Source organism: Diadema antillarum, unplaced genomic scaffold (genome assembly GCF_040938485.1).
Source record: "Diadema antillarum isolate AM-2024a unplaced genomic scaffold, OU_Dant_1.0 seq00001118_RagTag, whole genome shotgun sequence".
Taxonomy (NCBI): domain Eukaryota; kingdom Metazoa; phylum Echinodermata; class Echinoidea; order Diadematoida; family Diadematidae; genus Diadema; species Diadema antillarum.
In genome coordinates, this window is record NW_027271932.1 from 394,505 (window position 1) to 422,431 (window position 27,927).

At 39.6% G+C, this 27,927-nt stretch overlaps 1 protein-coding gene across 2 annotated transcripts; it reads right to left on the reverse strand.

The window, feature by feature from the left end:
- Nucleotides 1-319: 319 nt before the first annotated feature.
- Nucleotides 320-27,912, reverse strand: LOC139743887 (glutathione hydrolase 1 proenzyme-like). Of its 2 annotated transcripts, none has more exons than XM_071654354.1 (12): nt 27,814-27,912; nt 24,275-24,489; nt 16,750-16,989; nt 12,993-13,216; nt 10,951-11,149; nt 10,214-10,374; nt 9,192-9,341; nt 7,838-7,974; nt 6,426-6,622; nt 5,465-5,678; nt 4,829-4,948; nt 320-3,916 (listed from the first exon to the last, which is right to left on the reverse strand). In XM_071654354.1, exons 2-12 carry the CDS (start codon nt 24,487-24,489, stop codon nt 3,767-3,769), a joined length of 2,007 nt encoding a protein of 668 aa, XP_071510455.1. In that variant the 5' UTR covers nt 27,814-27,912; the 3' UTR covers nt 320-3,766. The 2 variants fall into 2 exon arrangements, with proteins under 2 accessions (XP_071510455.1, XP_071510454.1); XM_071654353.1 differs by lacking the exon at nt 27,814-27,912 and adding an exon at nt 27,547-27,696.
- Between the last annotated feature and the right edge of the window lie 15 nt (nt 27,913-27,927).

A 27,927-nucleotide genomic window follows, 5' to 3' on the forward strand; every position in this document is an offset into this window, starting at 1 on the left:
GACCTACAACGTATAGCGAAATGCAATGTACATACAATCACGTACATCACTTTCAACCAATCACTAATGGACAAATTCTTGATCCAAAATATCATTTATTTAATCATAACAAAACTTCATCTAACGTTAGATACAATGTATTTAGATTTTACATGGTGTGTGTGTGTGTGTGTGTGTGTGTGTGTGTGTGTGCATGTAAGAGTGAATGAGTTGTCAAGAGTTGATATAAATACACTCACCAACATTCCTGACTTTCAAGACTCCCAAGTTTCAAGGAAGAAAAGAAACAAAGTTTCAACTTTTGGGAAGTATGTAAACATTTATATCGAATTATTACTGTCCATTATTCAATTACAAAAAGTGTACCAATGTATGACAAAACACATCAAAGTAATTTCTTGCTGCTATACGACATTGTTAGAGGATACCTATCTATCCATAGAGATGACGATATGAAAGCTTACGTGTGCACCGTGATTGGAGGGAATTGTAGCTATCTACGCATTTACAATTTAAAGTTCAGTGAAAATATATTGAGGGACCTATATGCTTTGCCTTTGAGAGTTTCTGGTTAAAATCAAAGGCGAAGGTAACTCCAAATGAGTACATTTAATATTCACTGAGGGGCGAATACATGCATTACTATTGGAGGCACCCAGGCCCATAGTATTAACTAAAAACTTGAAATTAGGCAGAATGTATTTGTTTCATATCTTGGATTTTTAAAAAAATATTACAAAAGAATGTGAAAATGACGCGAGAAGTCGTGTGGTGGATGCGAGGTAGTGGAAGGATCCTACAGTGACCGTACGAAGCAGCAACTGATGTTACAATTCCTCTGTGACGTCATAATTGCTTTGTGACATTTCACAAAATGTAATGGTGTACTATTTTGAAAATTTTGTCATAAAAAGTGACGTCGTTTTCCAAACAGTATACCATGGTGTGTCAAAATATGCATTGCTAGCGTTATAAAGTAGTCAAAAAGACATGATTGTAATCACGGTGAAGCTCCTTCAACACGGTTCAACTAAATATCACAAGAGGATACTCTCTTGATCCAAAATATGAATACAGATGTACATCATGTAGCCAACAACTGGAGACAAATTCACGGACACCGAACAATATAACACGTAACAGAAACAGTAACAGAATAGGACAAAGACACGAGAAAGAGTAAGAGATAGAGAAAAACATTTAAGACAATGCCTTGATGATGATGATGATAATGATGATGATGATGATGAGCCACATCATTTGTATAGCGCCATATATCTGTTATAGAAACATTCAAAGGTGCAGACTTGAGTAAGAAAAGAACAAAGGGTTTCCAAAAATAATGTTTTATGATTATCATATCTAAATCAGATGACTCAGTCTCTCTAAGAGAAGTGCACATCGCGCAAGAAACTGCGGTCATCTACACATAGGGGCTATAACGTTTAAAATCAAAATGAGTACGAAGGCTCATTTATTGCCTCTTATTAACACGTTCATTATTGATTCAAACGATAGAAGCAAAACTTGGAAACTTCCTACATTAAGTCATGAATCTTGTCGATTGTTGTATGACATTGTGATATTTATTATATATAGGTCATCAAATACACAATGTGAATACCACAAATTATTTCACAAAATCCTTCATTCACTCTCGTAAAATACACATCAGGAAACAACGACAGTGTAAAAAAGTACAACTGGATGATATTGCAAAAACGAAACATGATACCATTTACAATGCAATGCTTACAAATTGTGTTAGCTGTACATTGCTTCAAAAACAGTCAAACCAAGAATGGACTATACACTTTTGCTAAACTAGAAACTAATCTCACGAGGTTATAAAAAGAAAAGGGAAAATCAGTATAATTGTATACACACGACGCAGTTTGGTCTCTTGCGATCTAGGTTTATACATATCAACACACACAATCTTGAAACGTAAGTGACGTAATTCATACAATGCGTTGGACAAAAGGATAAAGTGTTACCATAGAGTAAATAATACTATGATGACAGCGTCTACGGGTGGTACTAATCTACAATTATTTACAGTACAAGTTGATAAGAAGACATACGCTACTTGTTGATAATATTTCATATCTTCTGTACGTGAAAAAAAAAGAGAAATGCATGAAGAAAACACCGTTTACTTTGGTCAGCTTTGGTCGCATGAGGTGGTTAAGTGGACAAAGATGACGTAACTCTAAACATCTCGTCATCATGTACAATTTCAGGGCACGCTAACTATGTCTTACACCATTTGCTCAGTTGTCATCTTATTCTCATATTTTCAAATCACCATGTTCGTGACGACAGCTATGTCTCGATTTATTATAGAATGTCATGTAGAGGTAGCAGTGATGTTCTTTATCATAACGGAATGTGTAGGGTTACAAAGCAACAACAAAAAATGAAGGAAAAAAAAGGCAGCGAGTCGAGAAAAAAAAATTGGCAAGGAAAATGTCAGCCATGAGTTGTTGAGTTGTTGAAGCTGAAGTGAGCATGTTTCAGATTTTGAATTTGTTGCACATACACTGGGCAAGGATCATGGGAATATCACACTAGTACGCTCAATCCGTACATTCGAGTTTGTTCAAAGGAATAGAGTATAATGAAAGGTAAGAGGGTAAGTAAGGACAGTTGTCAATAACTCATCAAAGCACCGAGGCACATTCTATAGTCTTAGCATGAAATCGGTTACAGTTCGCTATTCCGAAGGTTTGTTAATCTAGAAAATGACGGAAAAAACTTATAAGATCGTTTCAAAGGAAGATTCGGTATTCTGAAGGTTGGGTATTCTGAAGGTTCGTTACTCCGAAGGATCGTAATTCAGAAAATGAAATAAGCTTCGTTATTCTGAAGGTTAATTAATCCGAAAATTAAACAAATTTCCTTAATCCGTAGGCTCGTCAATCCGGAAATGAAAAAAGGTTAATCATCCCGACGGTTTGTTTATCCGACAACGAAAAAAAAAAAAAAAAAACCCGGTTACAGTTCGCTATTCCGAAGGTTTGTTAATCTAGAAAATGACGGAAAAAACTTATAAGATCGTTTCAAAGGAAGATGCGGTATTCTGAAGGTTGGGTATTCTGAAAGTTCGTTACTCCGAAGGATCGTAATTCAGAAAATGAAATAAGCTTCGTTATTCTGAAGGTTAATTAATCCGAAAATTAAACAAATTTCCTTAATCCGTAGGCTCGTCAATCCGGAAATGAAAAAAGGTTATTAATCATCCCGACGGTTTGTTCATCCGACAACGAAAAAAGGTTCGTTAGTAATCACCTTCTATTTACAAGGAACCTTCGGAATAACGATCCCTAATTACGAGCCTTCAAAATAATGGAACTTCGGAGTAACGCCAAATTAATTGTATGTTCGGTATGACGAATCTTTTTCATTTCGGAGTAACGAACATCTAAGCATACCTAGATTTGAACGTGCCGGAATAACGAGCCTTTGGAATTCCGATTTCTTTTTTTTACAGTTTCGGACTAACGAACCTTCGGAATGACTAACATCATCCTGAAAAAACTTGGTGAGTTTAATCAGCAAGCCAACTTCTCTCCGCGTGTCTACCCCTATTATGCACAGAAGCCAGTCCCTGACACCGTAATGATGCTATAGGAACTGCGTTAATCAACGAAACGTTTGCCATTTGCATTGGGTACCCACGCTGAGTGACTTTGGATTATCCAGAAATTGTAAGAGGGTCAACGAGATTTCATTTTCCCCCGTGATCAGATTGTTGAAATTGACCTCAATATCCGGCTGGTGCTCCTCCTTTCCGTTGGTCCGAGTAAGCCAAAATCCGTCCGTCATCGTCTCGTAGAATGGCCTCCACGACAGACAACCATGTTTCGAGTTCTGTCAAACTGTGACCCAGTCTGCTCAATCCGTCTAGCACTTTCTGCAAAGAATAAACAAAGTGGATCCAACTCTCCCCTCATTCTCATACATAAATGCATGGATGAGACTCGAGGTGAGACAACCATACGGTGCAAACGAGATACCACAAATTTTCTCAATGAACCATAACTGTAGACGGCTTATTCTAGAACCGATTTTAATGACACTATTGTACACATTTTGTATATTAAAACTGATTAACATTTTTACATAGGTTGTTTCTATTCCTAGCTCACATTTTAGAACTATTTTGAAGAACTACTGCTGTTTTTTTTTAATTCCTCTGCAAGTGGTAAATAATAATAACGTACATGAGTACTCAACGAATTCCCACTAGTTTACACTGTACGTTACAACAAGTCGACCCTCCTCCCTATGGCTATGTGTAAAGTGGATGCATTGTCCAAATTACATGACGTCATTAGACGTCATTCCGCATGCTGTTTACTTAAGCAAAAACAAAAACAAAAACAAAGCCGAGTTATACCATTGCATCCTTCATGGTTTTTTTCAAAAAACAAACGGCATAGCGTCATTTTCTTAATAATGGTCCTAAATGGTCCTAAACCATTCAAAGACGGGGATAGAGCTTAGGTAAATACAAAGTTAACTATAGACACATGGAAACCACGATACGTTGTCCAAATCTTTGGGACGTAAGGATGAATCTCCACACTCTTTCCGCGCACCTTTCACACGAATTTCGAAAATTGACTGGGTTCATTTGAGAAATAACAGAGATTATCTGGGCTGAAAACAAATGAACAGTCACGATACGAACTCTGAAACTTTGAAAGAAATTCAGGCAACATTCAGATAACAACAAAAGTATCAATACAGCAAAAAGGCAAAAGACAGACGTAAGTAACGAGAGCTTTCTAAAGATAGCAATCAACAGAATTGTGGATCTCACTTGTGGGAAGTTTTCCTCGTAGTCAGCAACAATGTTAGGCGGTCTGAGTTCACAGTGAATACGAGGTTCGTCGACAGCCTTAGAGAGAGGAATATCGCCCAGAACCGTGGCCAGCGCCATCTGTTGTTGAAAGAACAAACAAGAGAGTCAGGACTTTCACCAAATTATTTGAAATGAAAGTAGTTGCGATATATACTCAAGGAAGAAACATGCAAACATTCTGACATAGCCTAAACTACCTAAATTTAAGTGTAGCTCTTCAACCAATCACTATAGGATAATTCTTCATTCAAAATATAATAGCGACTCAAAATATAACAGCGACTGTCGCAACCACGGGCATAAAGGCTGACTGTATCTCCCAAGAACGCTAATACATGTACCTGGGTAGTTGATTTGTTGTAAGAAAGGCCGTTGTTATTTTTGTAAGTTACTGAGTACTATTATTAATCAGTCCTTTATAAAGACCGAGACTGACAAAAAGGAAAAGTGAATGAGAGATGGATAGACAAACAGACAGATAGATAGATAGATAGATAGAAAGACAAACAGATAGATATAGACAGATTGAAGATAGATAGATCGATTTTCATATTGAAAGAGGCATTAAACGCGAGAAGGAATAACGTCACTTACCCAAGCATTAATGCTAATGATACGTTTGCTTCCTGCGCTGCCCTCGACAAACTTGACTTTTCCCTCCTTGTCCAGAACTATAAGTCCACCCATGGCCGACAGAGGGCGCTTTCCCGGTTCGACAAAATTGGGCGACATTTCGTAAAGACTGAAGTCGGCCATTTCATTGTTGAATATAAGTCCAGTTGTTGAAGAGCGGATCGAACTGCCAAACCTTCAGTGCAAACAAACAGACAATCAAACGAACTATACAGTGTGTTTTAGGCACATTTACATGTCATCTTGATACAGTTCAGACTCCAGAGATAATGGGAAGTGAATCTGTGATTGTAAAATTATAAAAAAGAATGATGAACAAGCAAATAACTTTTAATTTTTTTTACGCGTACGTGAATAATCGATATTTTCAAGTTCAGTTGTAATCTTTATCTAATGCTGCAGAGTGTCAGATTTGTTATCTCTCTATCCTATTTTCGACAGTTCAAGAAGACTGCACTGAACGGCTGCCTGTTGAATACTACAATGCTTTCATCTGTACAAAAAAAAAAAAATCTGAAACTTTTTTGAAGAGTTTCATCGCAGACTGGTTAAGTGCCGTTTGTAAACACTTTACAGTGACTTCATCATTAGAAAGAGCAAAATCAAACCTTTCCAGTAACACCTCACTTGTCAGCTGACAAGGAATATTCTTGAAATTATGATTAAAAAATCTCATATTTTCTTAATTCTCACTTTCTTTTTTTTAATCAGCTTTAATTGCAAGTATTTAAAATCAACAAGGATTGAGTTAACTCCTTTTGTGATCAAACTCTTAATTTGATCCTTTTAAAACACAAAACAAAAAGGAAAAGAAATGACATTCGGCAGGCGTACATAACAGAGCATGGTTCTGACAAAGTTCCAAGTCCCGAAAAGAGAACCTGTAGAAAAACAACTGAAAATCTTTGTGTTCCCGCTGTACCTGTAATTGACTGATGTAGTGGAGGAAACCGCATCGCCGTTTGGCGCCAGGACATTGAGATGGCTCGTGCCTCCGAGGGTGCTGGAAACTCGTGGTGCCACCTGATAGTAGCTGATGTTGGTGTGCGTCACCGCGTCTTTGGGGATACTTGCCGCGACCTCACGCGCCACGTCCAAGGACGCTAGGTCAGCAAGGACCTTGAAACAAATCATAGCGTGTATTATATACCTCATTTCTAGAATCCTCTCTTCTGATTGGTTAAAAGGGGAGTCATGAAAATAGCTGTGCCCTATTTTTGAGTTACTGTGACCGGGGCCCGGGCACAGTTAGTAAATAGGTTTGGAGACAGTCGCGACCCCGTATGCATAGATCGCTCATATACGACCGCCGCGCTGTCGATCAGCATTGACTACGAGTGCTGTAAAAGAGACTAGAATCTATATTTTCGGTATCTATATTTCGGAATCTATAATTTTGGTGTATAAAACAAATAATGACTGCTTGATATTCGGGGCACAGTTAAAATTATGTAGGCCCTCGGTGATGTGAAAACCATAGCCATGCCCTCAGCTTCGCTTCGGGCATGGTTACGGTTTTCACATCACCTTGGGCCCATAATTTTAACTGTGCCCCTCATAGCAGTCATTATTTGTATATTATGGTATCATACTGCACACCATAGTCCCGTCACATTGTTGTTTACAATTGATATACTAGGCCAGATATACTAGGCCAGTTTGCTCTCATTATATTGTCCCTTTTCATCTGTGATATTACGGTAACTTTTTACACGGTGTAAAAAAGAAGCACTTAGGTGTACACTGGTTCTGTAATCTTGAACACGGAGATCGCGAATTCAAAGTTTGTGCGATGCGTTCATTGTTGAACATGATTCACGATTCATGCTCCCTTGGACCAGGTTGTATCAAGTGCCAGAATAATGTTATCCACTGCTCCTCTTAGAGGACAGCGCTTGTGCTGAATTTATGACAGAAAGTTACTCAGTAGTTATTTTGTTAAAAGTTTTGTAATATGAAGATGACGAAGAAGAAGGGGAGGAAAAAGAAAATGATGATGACGATACTACTACTACTACTACTACTACTACTACTACTACTATTGGTAAAACATTATTATTATCATGACCATTATCACTATCATTATTATTACTTTCTATGTACCCGGGCCCCGTTTTATCAAAAGATATAATCAATTATAAATGTCCTTACCACACAGGCTGCCATGGACTTATGATAGAAATCAACTATATAATCAATTATAAATCTTCATAAAACAGGGCCATGATCTTGCTGAAACAAGACTAGAGTACCTATCTACGGTTGCTATAGTTCCGGTCCTTTCGATCGGAAGAGAAATGGGAGACCGCAGGGGAGATGTACACGGGATCTTACCTGTCTGACCTTGGGTGAGTCGGAATCACCCATGTGACTGCGAAGCCCGTAGGCAAACTTGAGTGTCTCCAGAAATCGGTGGTACGTCAGCACGAGGGCGTCTGGGGAAGCAAAGTCCGCGCTTGTCAGGTTGAAAGCTGGAGATACAATGTTGTGTGGAGAAAAAAAAAATCACGTACGCATTATCTCTGAGTGCATCTAGCGGTAATAAGAGTGAATACTTACCGCAAGGTATGACAATTCTATTTCATTATTTTACTCTATCCTTTTTGTGTGATTGTATTAAGCGTAGACGCACCATTTGCCTTAATTTCATTAAACACACACCTCTTTGAATGCACATTGTAAACCATGCTTATTAGAATTCCTTTGTGTTTGAGTATTTCCTAGGCAGGAGTATTTGAAATCTGAGGTATTTCCACTGATTCATACAGCACGAAATTTCAGATGATTCAGAAAGTCCCTAATCATTGCCAATATAAAATCATGTGATAAAGAGTAAGAAAACCAAACAATGATCGGGTGTGGCTCAGTGGAAAAGACTAGGAGCTCTTAATCCAAAGGTTTTCAGTTCGAGTCGTTTGCAGCTGCAGTTGGGCCTTCTTTCGCGGCACTTTCCCTCGGGGAGGACTGAAACGAAATCATTAACTGGAGGAAACTTCGCCCGCGACTCGTGCGTCTCGAAAGATTTCGAAACATTTTCAAATAAGGTGATAATTTATTCGTCCGAAAGTCGCAGAGCCGCCCCCACGATAGGTTAGAATACCAATGAGTCTCCGCAAGGTCGCGGAAACGTCGCGAAGACTTTGCGAACAAAATTAGCCTCAGCGATTTGGTTGCGACTAAGGAGATGTCGCAGAGACGTCGCGGAGAGGTCTCTGAGCCCATAAGAGCCTGGAAGGAGTCTCCGGAAAAAAAAATCGTCAGGTCGCCATCTAGTCTCCATTTCAGTGAGATACCTCGTTTACTTCCGTATACATGTCTTCTTTATTGTTTCGCTGATAGCTTCATGAACTATTTCATGACTCCGTAATGGGCATTATATAAAATGGCGTATCTTTCTCACAACTTGACTCCATTGTGGCCACAATTCCGTCATTCCGTCAGCACCATGTCCTCACATCACTGTATCCCATATAAAAGAAAAGCTACTGCAACTGAATATGAACAAGCCAGCCATCTTGTCGGATGGAAAATGAAAACAAAGTAAACAACCATCCGCCGGCATGAAAATGAATTCACTGTACAATCACAATATCGTCGTACTGCGTGCTAGAACGAACTGTGACTTTACGTGACGTCAAAGGCTAATGGAGTATAGTGGCAAAGGTACAGGGAATTACATCGTTTTTACCTTGCATGACATTGGTGATGAACTGGAGGACGGGTCCACCCGATGGCGATCCAGTGGTGAGGAGTGTGCCCCCATCGCCGAATGGTGACGAGAGAGCGTCACCCCATCTCGTCGTGTAATTGACCAGATCTTCTGCGGTTATGATTCCGCCTGTATCAAATTCAGTCACGCAATAAAATTAATGATACAATTTGGGGATTGAGAATGGTTGTGAAGGCATTGAGTTGAATACTATGTTAGTGCTATAAGTTACGACCAAGGAATAATACTCCAGTAACGGTGTTAAAAAAAAGAAAAAACTGCGAGTACTCAACTTGGAAGAAAAGGGGCAAATGACTTACTAAAACAACTTTTTACTTTACTGTATTCAAGTCATGAAAACAAGCTTTTACCCGTGATTACATTCACAGTAAAACCTTACACAGTATCTCTTATACTCACTGGATACAACCTTAGTTTTTTTAGAGACGAAATTATCCAGCAAAACGTGGCTGACGCAAAGTCGAAAACTATTGAGATGGTCGGTCGTTTGAATTACAAAATTAGGGTAAACTGGAGTAAATAAGAATTCAGTCACTATCGGGTTGACAGGAAATAAGCTCTACAAATGTTTGGATGATACCATAGTAATATGGTCATTCATATGAAAAGACATTACATTTACATTTTTATGCCTGTTTTGCTCACAAAAGATTGCCGTAAAACCTATAAACTTGCCGGAGTATTGCACAACCTAGCAATAACTAATGGTTACCCAGTGATTTCCTGTCTAAGAAACTCAATTGCAAGGAGTGGGTGAATAAAATGGCTCGTTGCTAGGTTGTAGGAAAAGAAACATCCATGTATTTTCATACATAATCATTACAGAGACGGTTCATTGCATGAAAACTATAGCAAAATACGTTTCAAGCGTCCAACGATCTTAAAAATTTTTACTGAAAAAAAAAAAAAAACCTGAACAGCGCATGGCTGAGACACACAAATTCATCCGATGAACTGTAACATCGCACGAAAGCTCCTACCTAATTCCTGTATTTCCTGAACCAGTTTCTGGGCAGTGTTCCCCGTGTAAAACTCGTCCGACCCGTTGGCTGCGATGGCTCGAAGTGTCTGGGCCAACAGACGGTTCTGGACCAGATCTCCCGCCCGTTTGGGACTTCCGTCCTCTCGCATATAAATGTCCCTACACAGAGATAGGCAATAAACCCCATACAAGGAGTTAGTTTCATCAGAGCAGGGAGGTGGAAGAAACACTTCCCTGATCAGAGAGGTGACAAGGCATTGTTGGTGTGTTCTGTCACGTAGATTTTGTTTGGACGTGATAGCATGCCGACACCATCATCACATCGCCCGGTATATATACCGGATGGACGGTAAAACAAGCATCTGAACACTAAACGAGTAAAAAAAAAAACTACGAGAGAGAGAGAATTGGGAGAAATCTAAACCAATTTTCATGAAATAAACTTTCATAAGAGGTTTTGTATTATCTCAGAATATCATCATAAAAAATGTTCGAATCTTGAAGCCCCATCTAAACCTAAAATGCACTATCCCTTTCATGCTCATCAGGAACGGAGTGACATCGCAAAAAAAGAAGGTATAATTCGCAGTAGCAACTCTAAACAAGAGCATCCGAAAGATATAAAAGAAGTTGAGAGAGTGGTGGTTCAATTTTGTTTGCCATTGTCAGAAATTGTGAAGAAAAGCCAAACACAAAACTGTATACCCTGCGGAAGTCAGAAACTTGCTTTCTTACCACGCGCCCGTGTACTCTGAAAGATTCTTTTTCTTTATCATCCGCTGAAGGGTGACGTCGAGATGTTCTGTTGCCCTGTAGCCATTCTCTGCCAGCTCGATCACGGGTTGGAAGAGGTCCGACCACGGAAGGCTGCCGTACTTCTGGTGGGCTTCCCACAGTCCGCGGACTTCGCCTGGAACGGCCGTGTTCTGGATGCCTGGAATACACATCACGCCAACGGCGGGAAGTTAAAGGGACTGTACAGTACTGGTTGAGGTAGGGATTCATGTTTTGAACATTCCTATAAGTGAGATAATGAAAAGCCTCTTATGAAATATGAAAGAGCATGTAATTTTAAGAAGGATTCAATGTTTATTTGATGAAAATTGGTTTTCAAATGGCTGAGATATCCAAAAAAGTGTTAATAATAAAAGGCGACATGCCCCAACTTTATTAGTATCTCTTTGTTTCACCTTGTTTTTGGATATCTCAGCCATTTCAAAACCGATTTTCATCGAATAAACTTTTGATACCCCTTAGAACCGCATGCTCTTTGACATCTCATAGAGTGGTTTCTGAATATCTCACAAAACGTTAAAAGCTAAATCTTCACCCCGACCAGAACTGTACACACCCTTTAATCATTGAGGGGGGGGGGGGGGGTGCATCCAACAAGTCTAGACCAATGGAGAGGGGACTTAAAGAGGTATTTAATCCAGACATATTTAATCCAGACATATGACATTGCGTGAAATCAGTCAGTACAAAACTATCACAACACATCCGTATAACACACTGGTGAAGTTTGATGATAATACGAGAGTATATCAATGACACTAAATGCCATGACGTCATAATTCATGTTGCTTCCAACTGACGACCATGTGTTTAGCAATGCCGCTCGTTCTTATTCTCCCACATGCACAATAGATCATAATTATAATGATTTCAACACAATTGTGTAGAGTCAGAAATGTCTCTATAGGCCGAAAAAAAAAATGCAATCGAGGAGCTTCTCTGCAGGGCGAAGAGATACCAATATTTACGTAAATAATATTTGTTCTTTTTGTTTCTGTGTTTGCCAGTACATCTTGCTTTAAGTGGGTGTAGTGTGCTTTATTAGATGTTGTTATATCGTACTAAAATGAAATATAAGAGGAAAAAAACAAATCAAACTGAAATGAATGAAATTTGTAAAAGAAGCCTGCACTGAACGAACAGAAACTCCTACAACCATTTAAAAAACAAAACAAAAGAAAAACAAGTATAATATCATGTGTTTTGAAAGCGAGAGATAATAAGCAGATTGGTGAAGATAATCACGAGGTATGAGTTTCGTTTAATTTGTCTGCCCTCGGTACAAATGAAATTTGTAAGATCGAAACTGCTGATCTGCATTTTAACAAACAAAGTCGGAAAAGAGAATTGAAGAAAACTCATAATTGTACCTCATGTCTTTACCCAAGCTCTGCTTAATATAGTTCAGTGCCGTATATATACGGCACTGATATAGTTGTATTGCCAGGATCGAAGGCTGGGATATGATAATATATATAAAATATATCTATTATCATTGTTATTGTTATTATTATTATTATTATTATTATTATTATTATTATTATCATTATTATTATTATCATCATTATAACAATAATAATAATAACAATAATAATAATAATAATTATTATTATTATTATTATCATTATTATCATTATTATTATTATTATTATTATTATCATCATTATCATCATTATTATCATTATCATTTAATAATTATAACTATACATATTATATATAAGCTGACACTTCTCTCCCAAAATCATCTGACAAGCAAAAACAAGAACAAAACAAAACAAAAGTCCAGGAAGGGGGGTGTTTAAACCCGTTAAACCTCCCCCTCCCCCCATCCGCCACTGGAGGAAGAGAGTCCCTGAGGATAGAGGGGTCGGAAAAGATGATATAATAATACTATTGACATAATGATGAAGGCTGTCTCGCTCTCATATCAATCTCCCTTTAGGGAAATGCCTTGGTATGAGGTAATTTCGACGTAAACTTACCGAACGGCGAATCCGCGGCAAGAAGATTGGCTACGTACGCCTCATTGGCCGCTAATGGGGCCGTCTCCCGAGCGTCGAGGAACCTGCTTTCCCCGGTCGACTGTGAGTAGATGACCATAAAGAAGCCTCCCCCGAGGCCGGAACTTTGGCTGTTCACCACTCCGATGCAGAGCTGCGTGGTGATGGCGGCGTCCACCGCTGATCCGTTCTTTCGGAGAATATCGCTGGTAAAATCCAAACCAGAACCAATCACAAACACACACACACGCACAATTATATAAAACATGCAGCACAACTTTGGATAGACAACGCTAGAATCATCAAACATTACTGTTTTCCTTCCTGATGCACCTGTCACGATTTCCTGTAATTCGTATTAGATTTGTTGATTTATAACTCATCTGGCCCCACCTATGTCCCGGTATTTGTATTTCTGCAATCTATGGAGAAAAAAAATAAAGCGCTCATCAGATTTCCCCTCGAACTTTACAAAGATGACAAGAAAGTAACAGGCAGGGGTTTAAAAAAAGGATTACCCGGACGCTACCCGGACGTTGTCGCGGTAACTCTAATTTGAAAGGCTCTGCATAAGGAAGCCAAAACCCAAAAAGCAATGTGGATTGCGTGTGAGTGAAAGCAGCAACATTAGTTAAGGCCCGGTCCCACTGGCCGATGGACACAAAACGTATGCAGAAAGGACACAGCGGACGAACAAAATTTCGGGGATGGCTCCATCCGCTTTTATCCGCTCCAGAAATTGACAAAATTGGCGAAAATTGGCGAAAACAGAACGGAAAAAGTACGGACGTGGGTAGTATGTAGCGGTGATGTTAAACGGATGTTCATCGGAAGCCTAGCGGATGAAAGCGGATGGAAGTGGTTGACAGCTCCGAAGGGGTTACCGTAGATAATTTCGAAACGGACGCATAGCGGAAAGAGCGGATGCAGAGCGGATGAAGCGGATGCATCACGTACGCCTAACGGAAACAAACGCTTTGTCCGTTCTAAATACTTTATATACGAGATGCATACGCTTACATCCTTTCTATTTCCGTTCTATTAACGATGTATAGACGTTCCATGTACCATATCTTTCCTCCCTCTTTCCGTTTTCAGCTGCAGCGGATGTGAGTTGCGAGGATGCCCAGAGGATGCAGAGAGGATACAGCGGACGTTTAAAGGGATAGTACAGTATTGGTGGAGATGAAAATTGAGCTTTTAACTTTTTGTGAGATACCAAGAAAACCTTTATGAAATAGTACAGAACATGCCATTTTAAGAGGAATTCAAAGTTTATTTGAAGAAAATCGGGTTTGGAATGACTGAAACATCTAAAAACAAAGTAAAATAAAGCAACCGTAACAAGAGACCCGCGGGTCACGCGCTCACCTGAGTATCGCAATTTCACCTTCCACGCATTCTTGCACACTCTTACCTGAGAACATTGGAAACTTAGGTCTGCATATGGATCCCCCCTCAACTCGGGGGGGGGGGGGGGGCAGGCAGCCCTGGATTTGCAATGAACAAACTTGGAATTAAAGTCATCAATGTACAAACTCATGGTATTAACTTTGATTTATCATTTCTGGTTCTAGAGCAGAAGATTTTAAATATTCCTTAATGTGGGGGGGGGGGGGTGGGGACCCCTAGGGGCCTCTCAAGAGGGACATGGTGCCCATTTGAAGGAATTGAGATTCTATCCCCATAGGGATGTTACCTGCTAAGTTTGGTCAAAATTCATCTTGAGGTTTTTTAAGAAGAAGATGATCATGTACAATTCAGGCTCCATTACAACTGTAGGACTTCTCCCCATCCCTCTCCTGGGTGCGCCTCCTGGGTCCCAAGGGGGGGGGGGGCGGGGGGCACCCCTGATTCCGCCAACCCCATGAACAAACTTGACACTACAGTCATCAATGTACTAACTCATAGTATCATCTAAGCCCTATCACTTCTGGTTCTAGAGAAGATTTTTAAAGGTTCCTTAATTTTAGAGGGTTTGGGCCCCCTGGGGACCCCCCGGGTGGGCCATGGTGCCCATTTGAACAAATTGAGATACTATCCCCCTAGGGATGCTACCTACCAAGTTTGGTTAAAATCAGACATGGCCATCTCAAAGTGAAGATGAAAATGTACAATTTAGGCCCCATTAGGACCCCTCCCCGGCCCCCTCCCCTGGGTCCCAAGGGGGGCACCCCTGATTCCCCCATGAACAAACTTGAAACTACAGTCATCAATGTACTTACTCATAGTATCAATTAAGCCCTATCACTTCTGGTTCTAGAGAAGAAGATTTTTAAAGATTCCTTAATTTTAGTGTGTTTGGGCCCCCCCCCCCCCCTGGGGCCCCCCAGGTGGGCCATGGTGCCCATTTGAACAAATTGAGATCCTATCCCCCTAGGGATGCTACCTGCCAAGTTTGGTGAAAATCGGTCATGGGGTTCTCAAGAAGAAGATGAAAATGTAAAAAGTTTACGCACGACGGACGACGGACGACGCACGACGGACGACGGACGACGCACGACGGACGACGCACGACGGACGCCGGACGAAGGGCGATCGCAATAGCTCACTTGAGCCTTTGGCTCAGGTGAGCTAATAAAATGTGGGTCCCACACTTTATTAGAATTGCTCTGTTTTGGATATCTCAGCCATTTCAAAACCAATTTTCATCAAATAAAAGTTGAATTCCTCATGGAACGACATGCTCTTTCATATTTCACAGGAGTTTTCTCATTATCTAACCAAAAAATGTTAGAAACCTGAAATTAGGTCTCAACCAGAACTATACGATCCCTTTAAGGGCTGATAACGGACATACAACGTTTGTTGCTCGTCTGTCGCGGATTTACATCGTACACGGCGGAAAGTTCAACCGTTCTAAAAGTTTTAAGCAGCTTAAAACTTTTTGCGCGGATGAAATCACAGTGGACGGATGCTCGATGGATAGAGCGTATGAAACACGTATGCGGATGAGTACACAGCGGATGCGTAGCGTTTTCCAACGGATGGCAAGATTTTTACGTTTTACATCCTCTTTGCATCCGTAAGTGCAGTGGGAAAGTTTGAGGAAAATCGGACAATCAATGCAAAAGTAATCAATTTTCAAAGTTTTTGTGTTGTAATGACTGGATAAGGAGAGTACCAGAGTTCATGACGTCATGTGTGGGCAACAATATAAAGAAAATATAAAGAGAATTCCGCAAAAAATCATTGTTCATGAAAATTACACATTCCATCAACTTGATACTCACATAACGTTTATGATAAGGGTAGTAATCATTCCCCCTGCTTTCTGAAAGCGGTTAGTGAAGAGCTCTTTCATTAACGCTAGAAAAGTGAAAGCATGTTGAATTTTCTTTATATTTTCTTTATATTGTTGTCAACACATGATGTCATAAACTCAATCATATCAATCTCCTTATCCAGTGATTCCCACACCAAAACTTTTTAAAATTCATAACATTTGTATCGATTGTCCGATTTTCCTCAAACTTTCACTGATGTGCTCTTCTAATGTTGCTGCTTTCACTCAATCCACATTTCTCTTTGGGTTTCGGTTTCCCTTAGAACGGGGTTTAAAATGTCTGCTGTAATGAGAATAACGGCATTTTACGGCGAACCCCAAAGTTTATTTTAATCAATTTCAAATAAGACTTTCAATTTCAGATCCACCTACAACATTTCATTAAACAGGATGATCATTTTTCAAAAGGTCAGAAGAGACAAGTACACTGGATTGTGGATTCCGTCTCCTCACCTTCCCATTTTTGAACATATATCCACGTCTGATGCCACTGCCGCTGACTGAAACACGCTCGACCTGTCCTCTGTGCTCCCATTGGCAGGCGTTGTCCCTGTGCTCCCATTGGTAGGCGTTGCCATGGCGACACCTTCTTTGCCTCCCCGACCACTGACGAGCGCAAGGACGATGGTGAAGATCACAGCGACAGCGAGACCAACGCTGAGAGCTATGGCGAGGCGAGATGAACCACCGAATCTGGAGGAGGGAATGAAAATTCATAAAATCACCGATGTTAACATCTGCGTATAGATGGAATTTTGCGAAACCATGTCAAAACACTGAATTTAGTTATCTAGAACAGAACAATGAAGTAATGCTAAGACACAAAAATTGTTTCGTTATGGGCAAAGTCACATCGTACACAAATGAAACGTATTATTGCAATTATCATCAAGTATCTATCATCGATCACTATCTCCTTCATAATCAATGATATCATATTTTGTATTGACTCATGAAGTTTTTTTTTAATCATTATAATGATTATATTCATCATCAATCATTACTACCGATTTTGTTTATACAGGAATAATGACATTAAAAACCATTGCACTTAGTACTCGCAGTTATGTGTTTGCGTGAGTTTGTAATGTGTTGTGTGTATTTGTATGGTTTTGTGTGTCTGTGCGCGTGCGTCTGTGCTTGTAAAGTGTAGTATGGTTAGAAGCCTGCATCATACATGGCTGTCTTTTAAAGATTTGTTGTTTTTTCTAATTAGTGATGCCCTTCCTTTAACGGAACAGGTCTCCTGCCAGTTATGGCTATAGGAGAGGTACCCTTCCGTTCCTTTTACGGGGGCAAGCAGTTGCGCTATCTGTGGGCTAATTGACTCGGCATATGTATACCGGTAGCAGGTGTCACTTCAGTCCTATTGTGGTTGGGAGATGAGCCAAGGATATTGCAGAATATAGGACACGTCTAAACAGAGAATTGAATCGAAGCTTGATGTGGTCATTTGGACCTTGTTTTGTAAAAAGAAGACTTACTATTGGGCAAGCAACACTCCTCTCGGTTCTAGCATTTTGTCTGAGTTACCAAGTATTTCTTCTTTTTTTTCGGTTGCCTTTTCGTATTTCTGTGGGCATTTCATCAAGCATTTTGTCAGATTTTTATTATCATTTTTTACAAACTATTTCAAGCTACTGGAATCCTTTACATCTGACTGGCTAAAAGCAAATTTGTCAGAAGACAAAAAAAAAAATAAAAAATCTGGCAATACGCTCGATAACATGCCCCCCCCCCTCCCCCGTATGACGTATTTCTGACGTACGTTCCATAGATTATTAACGGAATGATGCTCATGATGCTTAAAAAGTGTTCTAATGCTTTGGCCTTGCTGTGATGTATGCTCAAAAGACCTGTTACAGCACGTTTGATAAACGAATAATAGACATCACAAACGATTCTTTACTTCCCTTAAATCAGTTGTCACTATCGGATCTCCCTTCAGCAAAGAGACGTGTATCATGAGAGTTCGACCTTTCACTCAAAAGCAATTGGGTAGTTAGCTTCAAAATTGTAAATCGCGATAAGTAACAAAAATACGCTGATAAGTGGTTTATGAGTTAGCAATTAATTTCTAACGGTCCATTCCAAACGAAAAAAGGGACAAACAGGGAGATATATATAATATCAAGCTCGAATAGCTTGCAGTTAAGGTTATGTCACCTCTATTTTGTGCGAAGAAACGATAATAAACAATTTGAAAACGGACACGGGACAGGGTCAAAATGTCATCTCCAATGTCGACCCGGTACTCCGATACGTTTCATCCATGTGATCTTGATCTATTTACAGAAGGCTAAAAGTTTTTTTTTTAAAATATCAATCCAAAAACCCACAGGAATTGAAAAGCAACATAGAAACACCTGTAATCTACGACGTTCATACATCAATCCGTGTTTTACGGAGTGTTAGTTGCAGAAAAAAACTATATCTAAAGATTTGTGATATGTATTGTATATTTGGACGATAATGAAGTATTCGAATAACGAACATAAAATATCGTTTGCTAGCGTTCATGATTGTGTGATTCTAAATGAAATTCATACAATTAAACTTTCAAAAAAGGAAATTTAGATGCTGCGATTAATTTCTGTCAAAAGCAATATAAAAAAACCCTCCGCAATAATAAGGCCCCGAGAATTAAAACTGCTTTTTCCACATAATTCAGCATCAGGTCAGCATAAGCTGGCATCTTTGAATATCGCTGTATATCTTATAAACGAAAACAATATGATGGAAATGGCTAAATTCATGAAATCTTCACAATTTCAGAAATAAAAGATATGCATATTTCACAGCAGGGATAAACGGGAACTTGAATCATCTGAATGCAAGTTGATCTAAACATCAGTTATAAATTTAGCAGTTAAGAGACTTTTGAAGTTTCTGCAAGCGAAACAAGTCATATCGAATAACAAGGCCCGAAAGAAAGGGTATTTTTGCTCTTCCCAATCATGAAGTGTTCACTAAGATTGAATAGAACGATACTTATGATAACGAGCACAACACTAAAGCGAAGAAATGTGCATGGTTTTGGGACTTCATGGATGAAGAAATTAAGATCAGATTCAGAACCACACGAGACGGTACTAACAACATCATGGTTAGCTGGAATCACGGTATATTATTTCATTATTTCCTTGTGGAACAGAGGGCATACACGAGTAATAGGATGAAATACGGTTACAGCTTGTTATTCCGACGGTTCGTTTACCCGAAAACAAAATTAGGTTCGTTTTTTTCCGAGGGTTCGTTATTCCGAAGGTGAGGTAATCCGAAAATGAAATAAGGTCGTTATTCTGAAGGTTCTGTAGTTAGCACATTCTTTTCCTTTCCGGATAAACAGACTTTATTTCATTTTCGGAATAACGAATTTCCTACACGTATCTTACTAACCTTCGGAATAACTATCCTTTGAAATAAAGCCTCAAATGTTCAGATTAACGAACCCTGCTTGTTTCTTTTTTGGACATGTGTGTGTGTTTTGGAATAAGGAACCTTAGGGATAACAATCATCACTCTGGAACCTGATACATAGGGTCCGCTATTACGCAGCCTTTCATGCAGATAGGGCCTAAATGTTTGCACACATTTCATGATGGTATAACGATTCTGAAGTCAAATGAGTTGGTGTGATATTCATGGAGCGACATGTTTCAGACTGTTGGGTAAAGCCATGGCCCTTTGCTCTTCACTTTACTCAACGCTTTATTTACCACCTTGCATCTGATTTCAAGTTATGTTCCGCTTCCTAGCTTCACCAGGGCACAAGCTGGTAATGTTATGGCGGCAAAGCCAACGGCCAAAAGGTTTAGGTGGTCTCGGAGCAAATTGAGGTTTTTAAGAGATAGTTTGTGGAGTCGTGGTTTCATATGGACGATGTCTGACTGACTGCACTGACTTCAATCATGGTTTGAGGTGGAGAGTTTCCTTTCCACCTCCCTGCTTATGAATACGTTGATACGATGGTTCATGCAGATGATTCACACAATAGTCATTTCATTTTATTTCAACAGCGACTCAAAATTTCCACCAACCTCTCTGAACGGAATCCTTGATTTTGTACAACCCAATTTGCCCTAATTTTCGGATTAACGAATCTTCGGAACGTCGAAACTTATTACGTGATCCGTGAAAGCTCACGAGTGCCTCTTGTAATGTTATTGTACGAAATCTTTCTTATTAGATGATCCGTGAAAGTTCAAGGAGCACCTCTTGTTAGGTGATCCGTGATCCGTAATCTGTACGAATTCTGTCTTTATTTCTTTCTTTCTGTACAAATCTTGTGCAGAGCGTATCTCTAGAAGCTCAAGGTCTTAGCTCTTAATATTTTAGTACATATTGTCTCATGAGCTCAGGATGCTAAAATTTCTTTTTCTCTGTGATTATTCAATTGTGACATCATTAAGACGTCATTTTCTAAAATCGCTTCATTGTCTCTAGGTCTATTTCTAGACGCTTTCTACCAATGAAAATCGGCAGGTGCATATTTACATGTAATGATCTATATTTCTAATATTAGTGACGCGCACTAACGCGCACATACGTGCTCGTCAAAATTTTATAAACCACTTGCCAATCGTCAGCAAGATACCAAGTTGGAAATTTGTTTTTTTGCATGTAATTATACTGATATATTATGGAGAATATTTTTACTAAATTTCAAGTCTATCCGACTCGATATGACGTCATACAGGCCTGCCAAAGTTGGAATTCACTGCGTGCATATACGTTTCCACGTATAGCTCTTTCGGATGGACAATAACCCCCTATTTCTTTACATATTCTGAAAGCGGATGAGTGGTAGATGTCAGCGAATTGGTCTATAAGTCTTGTAAAGTTATTCAAAGTTATCAAATTTCAACATGAAATGAAAAATATGAAATTTCATGATTTCGTCTTCACATTTGAAATTCATATAGGCTAGTGTATGTCTCTTATCCTTGACAAATCTGTACCCAAAATGTATTTAGTATGTTGTGGCATATTGAATTCTCTATCGAAATTACCCTCACGATTATTCAATTTGATGGCGTCATCATAGTAACGACATCGATTGAACTTACCCTTGTCAAATTTGGCCATTTTACGTTATATCTCAATGGCAGTCCATTTCTTTCTTTTGTGTGTGTGTGAAACACAAACTGCCATGACTTTATTCATTAAGCAGTAGCTCACCAATGCTCGGTCGGATTTCTCTAGGATTTCTATATGTTATAGCTGGCACTTTGGGCTATCGTCATGTGGCCATTATTTTGTTAATTGAAAATTGCAATCACTCATAAGAATGTGGTTAAACTTGAAACTCTTAAAGGCTTCAATTTTACGGAGATTGTTTGCAATGCTCGTCGTCCGCAAGTTGCAGTTCACATATCTGTTCCCTTATAAACATATACGACATTGCATGGCCAATTGCCCTCGATCTCAAAGTGATTGGATCACCTAAATTGTCAGTAATGACAAATTCGAAGTCTAGTTTCATTTACGGATTAACAAACCTTCGATATAACGCGCCTTCTGAATGACGAACCCTTGGAATAACGCCACAAGTGTTCGGACTAATAAACCCTGCTTCATTTTTGGATTAACGAGCATGACAAGGTAAATGGCATATGTGTGTTTCGGAATGACGAACCTTCGGTATAACAATCATCAACCTGAAACCTGAAATACATGGGTCCGTTTTTGCGCAGCGTTTCACGTAATTAGAACTTAAATGTTCGCACACGTTTCGTGATGGCATAAACGATTCTGAAGTCAAACGAATTGGTGTGATATTCATGGAGCGACATGTTTCAGACTGTTGGGTAAAGCCAAGCCCTTTGCTCTTCACTTTACTCAACACTTTACTTACCGCCTTGCATCTGACTGTCTAATTTCAAGTTATGTTCCCGCTTCCAAGCTTGACCAGAGCATAAGCTGGTAGTGTGATATCGGCAAAGCCACGGCCAAAAAGTCTAGATGATCTCGGAGCAAATTGAGTTTTTTTAAGAGATAGTTTGTGCAATCGTGGTTTTATATGCTATGGGTGGTGTTTGACTGACTCCACTTATTTTGATCAAGCTGGGAGTTGGGTAGTTTCCTTTCCACCTCCCTGCTTTTGCAGACATTTATACAATGGCGCATGCAGACGATTCGTTATTCTATACACAATAGTCATTTCTATTCCAAACAGAGACCCCAAATTTCCACCTCCCTGAACGGAATCCTTGAATTTTTTACGACTCAATTGACCGGAAAATCGGAGTTGTGTTAAGGGCTTTTTACACTTGTAAATTCTTGCTTCGTCCCGTACCAACTGTGGGGCTATAAGGGGGGGGGGGGGGGGGGGGCAGGGGGGGGGGGGGAGGCAGTTACTTCCTAGAAATAGTTCCCCCCCCCCCGCTTTTTTTCCCCTTTGGATTTGGATATTAAGTGTTTAAACTGATTGATTACTAATTGAGAAAAATCAGGCAACAATGGTAAAATCTATCTGAGTGTGCGTGCTATTTGTTAAGTACATTTCTCGTATCTCGTTATCCTATAATAAATCTGTCATCACTCCATTCACTGCTGTTTCAGGAGCGCTACACGCAATGTGGAACAAGACCTGACAGATACATTGTACCATGATCTAGGCAAGCAAACTCTTCCCCAATACAATTCTATTACTTTATCAAAACTTTTCCATGCACCAGAAGTGTGCACCACACGGTTGAATTTCAATTCTAAAAATGCAAAAGCTCCCTCATTTCGAAGGGGAACCCCCTCCCACCCCTCGTTCCACCTGCATAAATTCATAGTAGAACACCGTGAGATATCACACGCGGAAATATCACTATTTAGTCAGTCATATTGTCCTGAGTATTCATTATATTGCTCACTTTTTTCACTGACAAATTTTCTCAATACTTCCCTAAAAGTGTGCACCAAATCGTTGAACTTCAAATCTAAGAATGAAATGGTCCCCGCGTGTGGGAGGGAGTATACCCTGTCCCACACTCTGCCCCGTTCTTTCCATCCCCATGGACTCAGTATAAAATGACGACGCACACACTGAAAAAAAAAAAAAACACCACCAGACAGATCCCTTAATTTACCCATTCACATTGTCCGTGAATGTTCATTCTTTCTTTGGGAATGAACATTTTTATTTTATTTTCTTGGTCCAAATATTCACACAAAAAAGTGTGCACCAGATCGTTGAATTTAAGTTCTAAAGATGCAAGAGCTCCCTTGTGTGGGAGGGGGATAGCCCTCACTGTATACCACGTTTACTATCCAATTATTATATGACATGTTCAATCTCCTTAGGATCCTGTTCATATTTTGTCAAAAACTTGAAGTTTTCTCCAACCTAAAAACTGTGTCTTCTTCCTTCGGCCGTTATGAGATTGAATAAAAGTCCCGCGTTTTCTCTGAGATGACCAGTGGAAGGTTCTAAGCGCCGTCGGCCATTCTTCCTTTGTCGAAAAATGTTCATAGTCTCGAAGTATTTTGGTTTTCCCCACTCGACAAAAGTACTGCGACTTTAACTCTCGAAAATCAACTTGCATGAAACGACTTGAAATATGAGATCCCACATTTTTATTCTTAACTTTTCTGCAGCAGATTTACTTTGTTCCCACGTGATGTCATGGCAAGTCATGCGGCTTTCTTAGAAACGCTCCCAGATTAAAGCTGTTCTCCGGTTCTCTTATCAGCTTATAGGCAAAAGGAGCAGTCTCCGTACTGACAAGTTCTTTGTCATTTTGTCTAACATTTTGCTCTTCCCAATGATTGAAAACATCCTGGGATTTTCCAACTCAATTGCTAAAGAAAACGCATTAAAGAAATGAATGGGAGTTTGAAGGAGGAACGACGAGGTGCTACATGCACTGAATAATAAAAGAGGTAAAAAAAAAAAACCCGAGACCAACAAGTCACGCCTTGAGTGTGAGTGTGTTACCATACTTTTCTATAATGACAGACGCAAGAGGGGCCGCGATGCTCTTACCCCTTCTTTGGTTTTTCGTACGCCTCCTCCGGGTCAGCGTTGGTTGCCGCAGCGCCCTCCTGGGCGAGCTTGGTCCGGAATTCTTCCATGGTGAGGACATCGGCGTCTCCCGTCACTGCGTCGGCCTTGGCCTCCGAGCCGTATCCAGCTTCCGTTCCTCCCTGAGCCAAGAGCTCCTTCTTCTCCAACTCTACCTCTTCAGCTGTAGCCTCCATCTTTCGGTAGGTAGATGGAGATGGATAGACCGACAGACCGACAGACAGACAGATAGATAGATAGATAGGTGGATTAAAGTACATTCGATATAAAGATATACTGCACTACTTGAGCACGATAGAGCCGTATCATCATCACAAGATCGTGAAATACAGCTATCTCACATCAGCGTTTTAATGATTTCTGTCATGTCTTTGCAAAGGAAGCAATTGTTGCTTATTTTTGTTGTGAATGATAAGGAAACATAACAGTATAGTATTGATATGTCGTGTGTGTGTGTGTGTGTGTGTGTGTGTGTGTGTGTGTGTGTGTGTGTGTGGAGGGGGGGGGGGTATTAGGACTATACCATGAAGGTCACATCCGGCTCTTGATGGTGATGGCGTAGCTCGTTTGAGAAACTCAGGTAGAAAGGGCTGGCTGGACATTCACAAGACCGACAAGTCCGGAAATGTATAACTTGATTACAAACTCCTTCTGTCAACACTCTTTTCGTGTAAATGCTCTTTATCTGACTGATATTGTGAAGAAGCAAGTCAAATACAATAACTCAGCAGCAAGCAATATGCCTACAAACATACCCTCCACAATGCTATGCAAAAAGGAAGGAACATACCGTTATAACTACGCTTTGTGCCAATTCTTTGTAAGGCTAGTATTCATGACCACAAGGTGTAACTGCAATGTACGATAACAGTACAATGCTTCGCGTAGAGTACAATAACAATGTGCAATGAGCCGTTCCTGTAATTTGTGTGTGTCAGGTCCCACGTTCTGTTAACTTGAATACAAATTAAGTTTAGTACTAGATTGCACTTCATGACATTACAGAACATAGCGGCTACCACTAGAGGGTATACGGTAATGAGATAAAGAAAACCCATAATCAATACACCGAGGTTGTGTGTCATCCAGGGCCTTCATTGGGAATTATAAAAAAAGAGAGAAAAAAACAACAACAAATAATGACGGTGACCCATTCAAACTATTTGCTTGGAACTTCCGGATGTCTTCAGGCGAGGCACTATCTCATTTAACTGTTCATCTTTTATTTCGTTTGCATATCTTGTACAAACTCTGCTCGTTACTACGATGGTGCTGTCTGCGCGGTATATAGGGTCATCAATCTCAGTTGGCGGGAATAGAGGCAGAGCAATTCTTGCGAAGGCGAGGCACATGCATGAAATATGATGTCTTATGATTTCAATATACAGTAATACCTGAGAGAAAATGGATTGAGATATTACGTTATGGAGAGAATAATGGACTGAGATATTACATTATGACAATATTGGATTCCGCTTAACGACTATGTAGAGGCAACGCGCTATATAGCGAGATAAAAGCTCGAGGAGGTTAAAGGCTGAGTGCATGTATGGTCACTGGGAACACTATCTGTAAGTTTGCAATCAAAATCAAAATGTGAAGCCTTTTTAGTACACTTGTATTTGAAATCAGATGTTCTTCGATATTTGTTGCTGATGTAATTCATGTCTGCATGTACGAAACCAATGGATAGATATACGGTAGATACAGAATTGAGATTGTTCAGACTGCATGGATTACAATGATTTTTATTAGACAAGAAAATAATGAGAGGTCATGATGGAATGCTAAGAACGACATAAATTATTTTTAAAGAAAAAAACATAGGTTAACTGCTCCTTGAAAACGGATATATCGCCAATTTGCATCGCTTTAATCCCTGGTTTCTTTCCCACGTAATCCGGTTATGTGATAGTCCTATCACGTCTGCCTCCCGTCTATAACATTAACGGCAGGAAGTACGAGTAGTTTTTTTTTTTTAGCTTTAATCTATTTTATCACCACTATTTTTTTTTTCTGCCGCAAAGTAATGAATGGGATATGATGACACCATATGGATTTATAACAGCACTCAGAAGTGGTTTATAGCAGGAATCACTTAATGTCTATGACTGTTAATACATTCATGGTATCTAGGCAGTGTTTTACGTTTTCAGTTCAAGGAAAATGAACGAATGCTCCCTATTATATATGAAAACTGAAACTAAAATCGTTGGTGGAAAAATCACGCGTTTGCCAATAAAGAGTAGAATGATATAAATACAGGAACTTGGACTCGAATCTTACTTTCTTCTTCTGTAGGTGTCTTTGTAGTCGCCTCTTCACGTATTCCCACACTAAACGACACGGTACTATCCATTTACCTACAAACAGGACAGTCTCTTTGCATTTCAATCATGACTTCTGTGTCTTATAGAAATGGTTCCATCTATATACAGTATATATATATATATATATATATATATATATATATATATATATATATATAATCATCCTGCCAGATCATTGTCGATCGTTTATATATGTTCGAATCTATGCATATAATTATAGTTCATGAGATTGCGTGAAACCAAGGAGAAATGTTCTCGGTAGTAGGGAAGGCATCTAACACTTTATCACAAAATGAAAATACCATTGTTTACTCATATATCTAGATAGAAAAATCAGTTGGTCCGGACTCTTTTATTTATCTATCTATTGATTTTCTTTTCATACTATCGGCTTTCCTCCGTAGACACTGTTAAAGGGATTTCGTGAAGACAGACGCAGTCTCCGCGGAACACATCCCCGACGACCAGACAGACCAATCTTTCGGTCAATCATACTTCGTAAGCACTACAGTCTGTGCCTTTTGAAGGATGACAAAACATGATACATGTGATACGCTAGAATCGTTAATGTACAGTGCGAGCCGTCATAGCAGTCGCTCGATCGCTCTGACAATAATTTCCCAATTATTTTCAATTAACATAAACACACTCGATTCGCAGTATATACTACATCGTATGTTTAATGATGGACTACAGGCTATCACAAAAATCGGTAATACAATTCGATGTTTGGATAACATTTACTTGTCACGGCAAAAGAGATGAAGTCTTTCCTAAACCAGGCAAACCTTTAAAACTATACGCAAAACAGATCTTTGAAGCCGAAATGAAACAAAACGACGATGATGAATCTCATTAGAAACTATTTCAAGTCTTCTGTATAATGTCGGTCTATAATATTACCTTCCACAATTCAGTTCTCGCTTACACAGATGTCTGTCCCCTCCGCTTGAGCAGCACAATAAGTTTCAATTAACCCAATGTGTCGAACCATATTCTTCATGACAATAGCTCATTCACGCGTTAGGACGTACCGATCCTGAAGTCAATGGGACCGAGCCCAATATATATATGATTTCCAGAGAAAAACTTATGGGCATGTACACACTCTGGTGCATGGTGAACAAATTAAGCTTTAATGTTTGTATACGGTGTTCGTTATTTACTCACCGCTTTTCAATGCACAGCAAACGTCCAATAAACGATGTTCTCGCAGAGGGGTCGTTTCCTACAACCTGGACCTTCAAAGTGTAGGTTCAAAGATCACAGCTCCGTTCGCTTGGG

Excerpts from the sequence above, each read along its gene's own strand:
- LOC139743887 (XM_071654354.1), bottom strand. The coding sequence starts at position 24,489 with ATGGAGGCTACAGCTGAAGAGGTAGAGTTGGAGAAGAAGGAGCTCTTG. Across the intron at positions 13,217-16,749 it reads ATATGTTCAAAAATGGGAAG|CGATATTCTCCGAAAGAACG; the intron begins GTGAGGAGACGG and ends GGATTTTACCAG. Across the intron at positions 9,342-10,213 it reads TCAGGAAATACAGGAATTAG|GCGGAATCATAACCGCAGAA; the intron begins GTAGGAGCTTTC and ends AATTTGATACAG.